At 47.6% G+C, this 10,612-nt stretch overlaps 1 protein-coding gene across 1 annotated transcript; it reads left to right on the top strand.

Moving 5' to 3' along the window:
• The first annotated feature begins 466 nt into the window (after positions 1 to 466).
• Positions 467 to 9,131, top strand: LOC101915839 (patched domain-containing protein 3). The gene is made up of 4 exons (XM_055803776.1): positions 467 to 1,250; positions 1,461 to 1,582; positions 3,365 to 3,510; positions 5,716 to 9,131. Exons 1-4 carry the CDS (start codon positions 519 to 521, stop codon positions 7,326 to 7,328), a joined length of 2,613 nt encoding a protein of 870 aa, XP_055659751.1. The 5' UTR covers positions 467 to 518; the 3' UTR covers positions 7,329 to 9,131.
• Positions 9,132 to 10,612: the final 1,481 nt, after the last annotated feature.

Genomic DNA, 10,612 nt, shown 5'->3' with positions numbered 1-10,612 from the left:
TAACCCCTCGCGGTAACAGCTGCCGCACAGCCGGGGGAAACGGCGGAGCAGCCGGCGAGGGCCGGAGGCCGCAGGGAGCCGCCGGGCCGCCCGTGCACGGCAGGGCCCGGCCCGCAGCCCGCGCCGGGTAGCGCTCAGCACCCGCGGGCGCCGTGCCGGCACCGAGGCCGCGGCGGGACGGGGCGCCCTGGGGCCGAAGCCGCCGCGGAAGCGGTGGCGGGGGGGGGGCGGCGGGAGCACGCGCGCACCCGCCCGCCGGGGCCCCGAGCCAGGGGCGCGGCGGGGGCAGCCGCGCGTCCCCGCTTGCGGAAGCGCCGGTGACTCACGGAGCCGGAGGGCGCGGCCGCCTGCCCCGCCGGCGCCCCAGAGAGCCGCTCATTACCGCCGCGGCCGCCGTAGCTGGCGGGCGGCTCTCCTCCGGCGCTACCAGAGGCCGCGCCGCGGCGGCCCGACGTGAGGCGCGGCCGGGGAGCTGCTGCCGGGGAGCTGCTGCCGGCGGCCCGTGCCCCGCCTCGCCCATGGCGGAGCCGCGCGCCGCGAAGGGCTGCTCCTGCAGCAACACCGACTGCCTGGAGCGGCCCCTGCGGCGGCTCTTCCGAGGGCTGGGGCGCGGCGTGGCCACCTGCCCCTGGCCCTTCGTGCTGGTGCCGCTTCTGCTCTCGGGCGGGCTGGGCGCCGGCTTCGTGTTCCTGCCGCAGCGGCAGGCGAACGACATCGAGGGACAGTTCACGCCGACGTCGGGGCCAGCCAAGGCCGAGCGCGACTTCGTGCGGCAGCACTTCGCCACCAACGACTCGGAGGGCTTCTCCGCCCCGCGGCTGCCCACCGAGGGCGCCTACGCCGCCCTCATCGCCGTAGCGGCGGAAGGGGGCTCGATCCTGGAGCCGGCGGCGCGGCGCGACGTGCTGCGGCTGGACCAGCTGGTCACCGCCCGCGGCTACGAGCAGCTCTGCGCCCGCAGCGACGGCGCCTGCACCAGCCCCAACCCGCTGCTGCCGCTGCTGAGCGGCGCGTCGGAGGCCGCCCTGGGGAACCTCACCTTCCCCGTCAGCCACGGCGTTTTCCTGGGGGCCGCGCTGGGCGGCGTGCAGACGGGCGCCGGCGGGCGGCTGCTGTCGGCGCGGGCCCTGAAGCTGATGTACTACCTGCAGGAGGACGGCCCCGCGGCGGCGGAGAGCCAGCGGTGGCTGGAGAGCTTCCTGCGGGACGTCCCGTCGGAGCTGGCGGCGTTGGGCCTCACCGCCATCCAGGTAACGGCGGGGCGGGCAGAGCCGTGCGGCGGCCGGCGGGACCCGAGGGGCGCAGGTGGGCCCGGGGCCGGCAGCGGGGCCCGGCGGGTTGCGGGGGCCACGGGGACGCCTTTGTGCCACCGTGGCGTTCGGTGTTGCCCTTGCGTGTGTATAAAGACCGAAAAGAGTTGAAGTGCTTCATCTTTTATTTCCCTGTTGTTTTAACGGCAGGTGACTTACTTTACCTCGCTGTCCAGACAAGAGGAGTTTGAAGGAAATACCAAGAGCGTGATCCCACTCTTCTCCATAACTTATTTCTTGACAATAACCTTTTCAATCGTCTCTTGCCTAAGGTAAAGTGGCTTCTAAGCTACAGATCAATGCTGAGTGATTCAGATCAATGCTCCGCTCCTCTTCACCTTGCCTACACTGGTTTCTGCTCTTGCCGAGTGAAGCCGTTCTTGAAGCTGCAGGCTTCAGGTGCCGTTTAGTAATGAGCAAAGTATTTCTCTGCTGTTTCTCTTCTGCTCACACATACTTCCCAGCTGCTTCAGTGGGGTCCGTGATAAGTACCAGGTGGATAGACAAACAAGCGTTCAGTTCAGACATGCACAGCTTAAATGCTAGTATTCATTTGTCTGTTCTCTGAAGCCGTCAGTCATTTCTGCAGTCCCTGCCTCCTAAGAATGCTTTCTGTAGCTAATGGGTTTGGAACTACTTAAACAACCCCCTACTCTTTATCTTTTTAAGAGGTCTGAGGTGCTGTAGCTTTGGCAGTGAAAAACAGTGCCAAACTAAACGCTTTTAATTATGAAAGGGATCTGCTTTACCCTGTGTGGGAAGGGGGCCAGAAGTGTGATCCAGCTGGCCTGGCAGTGGCAGAATTCTGCACAAGCACTTCTGTTGAATAAAACCTACCAGTTCGATTTGGCAAACCCCATGGAGACATTCGCCAAAAAGATGCATAGAAGTCAAACAGAGAAGTCATAATCTGGGGGAGGGAAGAAGTAAGTGGTGCTATTGCTAAGGTTATTCTACTACTTTCCTGCTTCACTTGCAGCTTCACCCTCATCCTGCCCACAAGATACTAATTCTTTGTAAAGATAGTTAAGAGGAAGGAAGCAGGGGAGGGAGGAGGAAGTGTACCATGTTAAGATCCATTTGCACCTTTTTTTTGCCATCTGCTCAGTTAAGGTGCAGGTGGATGAGCGTTAGCTTCATAGATGGCTGCGGGTCTGGGTACAGCTTTAGTTACTCTGCTTGCTGGTGGAAGCAGCCTTAAGACCATAGCCTGCCCTTTCTTTGTGCTGGTGGAACATAAACTGTTGTATATTTGACAACTGTACGGCAGTGTTTGTGTGCTGCACTTGAGAAAGAGACTTCTCCTCAGAGGGTGGGCTTTAGCACTTGCATCAAGCACCATGCCCATCAGGCTATACAGTTTTGGGATACTGGCCATCTCACATACAGTCTGGGTGAGCGCAGACAGAGCAAGGGCGGGTACACCAACACACGCTTCTTGCCTTGGAAGCGGGAGATTCTCTTAAAGTTTAGAAATGGTCTACAGGCTGGAAAATACTACTAATCAGGCAAGAGGCAGCTCTTCAGCCCCTTAGTGTGGTGCAAAGTCTCCCACTGAGAGCATTTCATGGGGAGACCTTGAGCCAGCCCTCAGGACCGTCTTGGTAAATAGCTGGTAGCCAGTCTGTCTGCTGAGAAGGCTTCTCTACACAGCACTTAGTGCCTTTGAGATGCTTCCGTACCACACTGATATGCTACACTAAGAACCTGCATAAAAGGGAAGAGCTTCTAAAAATTCATCACTCTTTGGGTCACCCTAAATCTGGCCTCTCACTGGTAAAAGCTTGCGTACCTTCTCTTTGCCAGGTCTCTTGTTACAAGATCAGTACACATCTGTACTCTTACGTATAGAACTGGCCTGTAGTACTAATATATTTAGCACCTCCTGTATAAATCAATCTTACCCAATGCATCCGTCTGGGAGCTTTCCTAGCAGCTTTCATCAGGAGTTCTTGTCATAGACAAGGTATTGTTGGTATCTGTGCACTTGTCATGCCAAACCCATTGGTGAAATATTTGACATGTAACTAAGATATTCCTTAAAATATTTTCAGACTGAGCTGTATAAGAAATAATATCTGGCTTGCATGCTGTGGAGTGATTTCAGCCGGTTTAGCTGTATTAAGCGTCTTTGGATTGATGCTCTTCTGTGGAGTGCCGTTTGTGGTCACTGTAGCAAATGCACCATTTCTTATTCTAGGTAAGTATAAAAAGTGGGTCTGATTCGGATACGAAGACTAAAATGGAGTTAAAACAACCCGATGGTGTTACTTTTTTACATGAGCATCAGATCATACGCACTTCCACCCTGCAGGAGGTGCAGCCCCTGCCGAGCTGGGGCCAGCAGGTGAGCCGCTCGGCTCCACGTACCCACGATGGGGCTGGAGCCTAGCTCTGGCAGAAGAGCAGCTTTTCCCAAAAACCGATGCCTGCTCTAGTTCCACTGCTACAGCATGGAAATCATAAATGAGAGGGTGTTAAGGTTAGCACTTCTGGCATAGTTTTAGCATCCCTGGTAATTTAGCCATGATGATTAATCATTTATTTGACTAATGCTAATACTTGAGGTGTGCTCAACCAAGTTATGTCACTGCATTCCCCTGTATCATCCGCTGCTGTCTTCTCTAGGTGTCCTGTAAGCATTTACATATCTCATTAGCTCTGGATAAGTTTGTCTACCTGAAATCAGTCTTGTTATTACTGTTTTATGGGACTGCTGGATTCACCAGCAATTTAAGCAGGTGTAGAGGTCTTGGCCAAACCATCCACCTCTCGACTACCGCTTTTTGCAGTGCAGTGAGAGCTCCCTGCTTCTCTGCTGTCAGGTAGCCTTGGGCCACCTCAATGGCGGCACCATGGAACATGTGTCCAGTGCACAACTCGTGTCACACCAGAACTGACTTAATCCAGTACCTGTGTTATGAAGTGAATATGGGAAGTCATCGTAAGTTTTCATATCCCATTTTCAGAGCATAGTCTTTAGCCAAATAAAATGGGGCCTGAATACGGCTTAAGCAATGAGCAGGACTGTCTGTAATTTGAAACAAGGAATCCATCTTTTTGTTAAGATGTGAAATTTCCTAAGCCATATCATGACTATGTACTAAACAGTCTCATTTAGCTATACAGGTGATGTGCCGTTCATGCAACCAGTCCCCTGCATCATTTCTTTGTTTCCTGCATAATTCAAATGCATTGTGTATTTGCTTGTGTTTGCTTTTCAACTGCAGAGGCTCTAAATTTCAGAAAAACCCTTTTGTATACCTGGGGAAGGGCTTTAAGCAGTCTCTTCAGAGCTTTATAAATTAATATGCAGACTTTTGTCTTCCTTGCATTAAAGCGAACAAATAATCAGTACATTAGGTAAACTGCTTTGAAGCCTGCCTGCTTTCTGGAAGTAGCCTGGCTCACTGCTCGCCATCCAGTGGTACCTTTTGACTGCTGCTTATTTCATCTTTGCATGTCTACTGGCAATTGCCCGTTCAGGCAGCAGATGGTGATTTCATGTATTCTTTTATGCTTGGCTAGATCATTTGTGCTTGCTCCCCTATTCACGCGGTCTTGCTTTCCCATTTTGTGTGATTAATTCTCAGGGAATAGAAGAGCATTTGATAGAGTAACATTGGCAAACCCCTGAAAGGTCTGTGATGAAAATCTCAAAGAGTTAGCAGAGCTGAGAGAAGCACATCAGCAATTCCTTTTTGGGCTTCAGCTCATTTACTCTTATGTCTTAGCAAAAACTCTAGGCTAGGGCCCAATCTTCCTGGCAGGGTTTCCGAGGACTCTAGTGGGTAATATTTGTAGTGATGTGCTCACACATATGTGAAGATAAAAGAATAATAAATCACGAATAAATGCTCGAAGATAAACCGGAGAGAAGGCAAGTGGAGAGCAAAGAGTATAAAAAAGTGGACCAGTGGAAAACTGGGATCACTGTTCTCCTGGTCTGCTGAAGTAAAAGCAAGAAATTAGTGTCTAATTTACTGCAGTGATGAAGAAGAGATTCGAGAGATAATGGGGGGATGCTTCCAGAGGTAAGGATAGTTGACCATCAGAATAAGCAATGTATTTAAACCTATGTAACCTACATCACTTGGGCAGCAGATACAACACACTTGTCAGAGATGGACCAGGTGTGCTCAGTCCTCCAGCAGAGCAAGGTGAGGGATCAACAACCCATCAGATCACCAGGAGTTTCTGCAATATCATAAATTCAGCTACACTTAAAGGATCTGTTTTCCTGCATTTATTTGACTTGCATCAGCACTAAAGCAGTTGTTCATAGCCTAACTTTGTTTTTCAAAAGTTTATGTAGGTTTCAATGTGATGAATGTTGTACTTTTGTTGGGTGTTAGTGGAAGCTGCCATTTGCAAAGCATCATTAACGTTTGTCCCCCTCTTGCAGGAGTTGGTGTTGATGACATGTTCATCATGATTGCTTCCTGGGAGCAAAGTTTAAGAAAGGGGAAATCCGACGTTAAATCTCTGCTGGCTGAGACTTATGCAGAAGCAGCACTTTCGGTGACCATCACCACTCTCACAGATGTTTTGGCCTTCTACATTGGCACCTGGACTGCTTTTCCATCTGTGAGATCATTTTGCCTCTATACAGGCACTGCTTTTGTCTTCTGCTATATATATACCATGACCTTCTTTGGGGCAATTATTGTGTTAAATCATAAAAGGGAGCAAGGAAACCGACACTGGCTGACTTGTATGCCTGTGGGAGTGGATAAAGATCAGGCTGGGGAGTCCTGCTTGTACAATGCTTGCTGTATAGGCAACTGTTCTAGGCAGTCATCTCAGCTGGAAACTAAACAGCCAGAAAGTGAACATCCAATGATCATATTCTTTAAAGAATATTATGGTCCTTTTTTTACAAACAAATGGGTCAAGCTACTTGTGGTGTTGCTGTATGGAGCATATTTGGGGGGCAGTATTTATGGGTGTACTCAGATCAGGGAAGGCATTGATCTTCGAAATCTGGCAAGTGATGACTCTTACATTATTCCATACTATGATGACAATGACAGATACTTCTCAGCATACGGACCTAGGGTCATGGTTGTCATTACTGAAAGTGTAGATTACTGGAATGAGACTGTTCGTCGTGGCATTGAGAACTGCACACAGAATTTAGAGGGAATTTCCTATGTAGATAAGAACCTCTCAGAGTCATGGCTGAGACTGTACACAACACTGGCTGGAAGTGGCTTAATAAATATAAGCAATAAGACTCTTTTTCTTAATAACTTACGTATACTGTTCAGCATTGTTCCCAGTTTTAAGTGGGATGTTAACGTGACTCAGGATAAAATAGAAGCTTCACGTTTCTTCATCCAGACAGTGAATGTGACCTCAGCCATTGATGAGAAAAATCTTCTCAGTCAGTTACGAGAGACAGCCGAGCAGTGCAGTATTCCAATGATGGTGTACCACCCAGCGTTCATCTACTATGATCAGTACCTGGTAATAGTGCAGAACACCATTCAGAACATTGTCGTTGCTGCTGGGGCAATGCTTATTGTCTCCCTCTTGCTTATTCCCAACCCACTGTGTTGCTTGTGGGTGACTTTTGCTATGGCTTCTGTTATAGTTGGTGTTGCCGGTTTCATGACGTTTTGGAATGTCAATCTAGATTCCATATCCATGATCAACCTGGTCATTTGTATAGGGTTTTCCGTAGATTTTTCTGCTCATATTTCCTATGCCTTCGTTACAAGTGGGGAGTCATCAGCCAACAAAAGGGCAATCGAAGCTCTGTCCCTGCTAGGTTACCCAATACTACAAGGTGCAGTTTCTACTATATTAGGAGTAGCTGTCCTGGCTGCGGCAAAAACCTACATCTTTAGGACATTTTTCAAGATCATGTTCCTTGTTATTTTGTTTGGGGCTCTTCACAGTCTTGTGTTTATTCCAGTGTTTTTAACCTTTTTTGGAAACTTTGGGAGATCGCCCCACAATACTAAAGCTCAAAAGCTAGAGCTTAGGTTTAGAAATGATAAAGATTGTCCGTGACTAAGTTAAATGTAATATATTCTGCATTTATTGTATGTAAAGTGCAGTGACTTTCAGGGGGTATAAGAAATGAAGAAAATGAAGGACAGAAAAATAAATACAACAGGGAAGTAGTGGCTTCAGGAAGCCCAGGCAAGAAAAGTAACAGAAGAGAAAAGGTAAATGGACAGAATGATTTGCATTACCATACTTCTGTGTGTGCTTGACTACAACAGCTTAATGTTAAATATTTATTTTTTGTGTGACTTTTTTACTTGAATGGATTAAAATTATTACAAAATGTGCCATCAGCTTAATGGACTATGTTACAGGTTTGTCAGACAATGTGCACAGGAGGGAACAATAACTCCCACTGGTTTGCATTTCCTGCCTTTTACCTTGATGCTGTAACTCAGCTCAGCACTGAGCCTGAAGACAGTTTCTCCCCAGGAGGCTTAAACCTGGAGGTTTTACAAGCAGGATTAGAAGAGGTCAGAACTGCCTTGGACTGCAGTGGCTTATAAGCCTTCAGGAGCCAAAGTCTGCTTAGGCTCCTCATGCAGCACAAGAAACCCTTAGGGAAGACAAACTAACTCACGTTTTCTGTTTGAAATTCTTCTTTTCCTGGCATCCCGTTTCCTGTCTAAGGTTAAACATCTTGTAGCTTCTGTTCATTGCAGTTTGTGAAGGAATGTGCTGTAGGTGATTCAACTTGTGTCAACCTCCTGGGTAACCACCATGGAAGACACTGTGCCATGGCATGACAGGGCAAGGACTCACTAGAGAGAATCGCACCCTCACTGAGGACCAAACTGAAAAAGCAGCTCAGGGCATCAGTCATTAAAATATAAACCCATAAATTCTATTATGTTCAGCAGCCACAACCCATCCTGTGATGCGTTGATATTGCAGAGGAGCTTTCAGTAAGAGTGAAGAATATATGAGGTGGTCTTTTAACCTGTAGGGACAAGACACTGGATGAAAATTCTTAATTTGTCACCAATTTAATGAGCTATGTGTTGGAAATCAAATGAATGTTGGTAACTGATGTTTGTAATTTTGGAAAAACTGGTCTATGAATTATTAAATTGTTAAGTTCAAGTCTGCAGCTCTGGAATGTTGCTTCTGAGAGATGCAGCAAGTGTGACAAAGCCAGGGTCCGCCTCCGTTCCATGTGGATTTATGACCAGTTGCATGGGACCCAATAGACAGGGCAGAATCCTTCTGTTTGTTTCATGATGTCTCCGTTTATGGGGACCAGGGACTGGAAATGAAGTCACTCAGGCATGAGTAATCAACTTCCAGGAAAAACTGAAAGTACTGACGCTGATTTCTAGAGCAGTGACTCACGGTCTACAGGTGTTAAATTAATTTCCATTTGGAGTCACTATGAAAGCTACATAACAAAGCTCAAGATAAATCACTGACAGCCAAGAAGAAATTGTGTGACCAGTTACTTAGTATTGGCTGAATGTGGAATGCAACAAAAGCATTTACCAAAGAACACTGGCAACTTTCAGTTCATTATTAACCAAGTTACGACAAAAAATCAAACCCCAAAACTTGTCAAAAAAAATTTGATTCTGTGCACATCCTCTCAAATTGGGGGGGACAAAAAAACCAGTGTGCCAGAGACCTCAACGTGGGGTTTACCTGAAACTTTGCTATGAATATATGCATACTACTTTATGTTAGTTGCTCAGGTGCTACAGTGATGGATGAAAATAAAACCTTTAGAATGCTCTGAAGAGTAACAACTACAATCCTTTTATTAAGACGTGTCACAGATCCCTTTGTAAAAGCAAAATCAAATCAAGCACAAAGCTCTGTTGGAGGAGTGCTTAATGTGCATAAAAGCACAAGTGCACTTCAGCTGATACGTCTTTCCATACCTACTTTTATCCCGAGGTCCTAGAACAATAGGCTTTTTTGCTTTGTGGAGATTAAAACACAAACAGGACCACCAATCACCCTACCACCCACCCTTGATCTATGACAGCCTGAGAATTTTTATATGAAATTCTGTGGAAAAGGTATCCTGAACTTTCCCAAAGATTTCTATGTCCAAAGAATGTTAAGTTTCCTTCTCATTCCAGTTTTTCTGTGGAACCTTCCTACCTGGAAAGCTGCTTAAGCTGAATGTGGGCCTGTTTCGTCAGCAAGGCAGCTGAATATTCTACTGTGGAAATAGCTCTGTAATAATGTTTATAAAGAAAGTAAATGTTTATTAAAAAAGTTCCATGTCTTGAAATAGTAGTCAAAGGCTGAAAACTAGTATGAATCTTAGAAGAAATCTGCTTCTGAGGTGGAAGTCAAAACCTGGTGCTACCACAGCCCATATGGTACATCACTGAATCTCCATATTCTAGCCAGCAGCATTAAATTTCCAGGACAGGGCAGTAACCACAAAGCTAGATTTAAGAAAAACAAAACCAAAAACACTCAACTCTATGCATCAGTCTCCTCCCTCCTCCCATTAAATGTTTCAAAGCCTGTATTAGTGCTTTTATTATGGCAAATGATACAGCCATTTCTGCACTGGTGAAGCTACCAGGGGAACAGGTGATGCACTCACATTGGCCAACACCAGAGGAAGGCATCTTAATAAACACTAGACTGAAGGAACAGGAGTCATGTTCTTGGGGAAAAAAAGAGAATGGAAATTTACTTCTGAGGGGAGTACTTTTATCTCTCGCTCGGTTCTTTAACCATGTTTATAGAAGCAAAACCAGCTCTACTTCTGGGACAGGCTTCTGAGCTTGATGGCTCTATTTTCACAGCCAGTTTAAGGAATCAAGATCTAGAAAACTGCTGAGACACTCCAGCTGACGCAGGTCTCCACACACCAGGATGCAGCCAGAAGAAGCAGGCCCCATCTTCCACTGCAAGTTGGCATTTTCTTTGTATTAAGCTTGAGGGCAGAATTCTGGCATGTCAGCCTCAGGAATGCAGAAAATGCAGAATCATGCACCAAGTCTGAAGTTCTTATGTGTCACTGTGCTTGTGACCACTTCAGAGGGTGTTTAATGAAGTCTGTCAGAGCACCTGGCTCTGCCCTGCTTTCATCTGCACGAGGCTGTGTACTCAAAGGGAACTGAGGTTATTCTCACCATCTGATGGATGTCTGGAAGCTGCCTGTGTGGTTGTGCTGGGCTGACCCTGGCTGGATGCCAGGTGCCCACCCAAGCCGCTCTGTCCCTCCCTCCTCAGCTGGGCAGGGGAGAGAAAACACGATGAAAGGCTCACGGGTCGAGACAAGGACAGGGAGGGCACTCAGCAATTACCTTCATGGGCAAAACAGACTC

This window comes from Falco peregrinus, chromosome 5 (assembly GCF_023634155.1).
Source record: "Falco peregrinus isolate bFalPer1 chromosome 5, bFalPer1.pri, whole genome shotgun sequence".
Lineage (NCBI taxonomy): Eukaryota > Metazoa > Chordata > Aves > Falconiformes > Falconidae > Falco > Falco peregrinus.
Note: the sequence above shows the minus strand (reverse complement) of the source record. Positions and strands in the feature narration are given on the sequence as shown.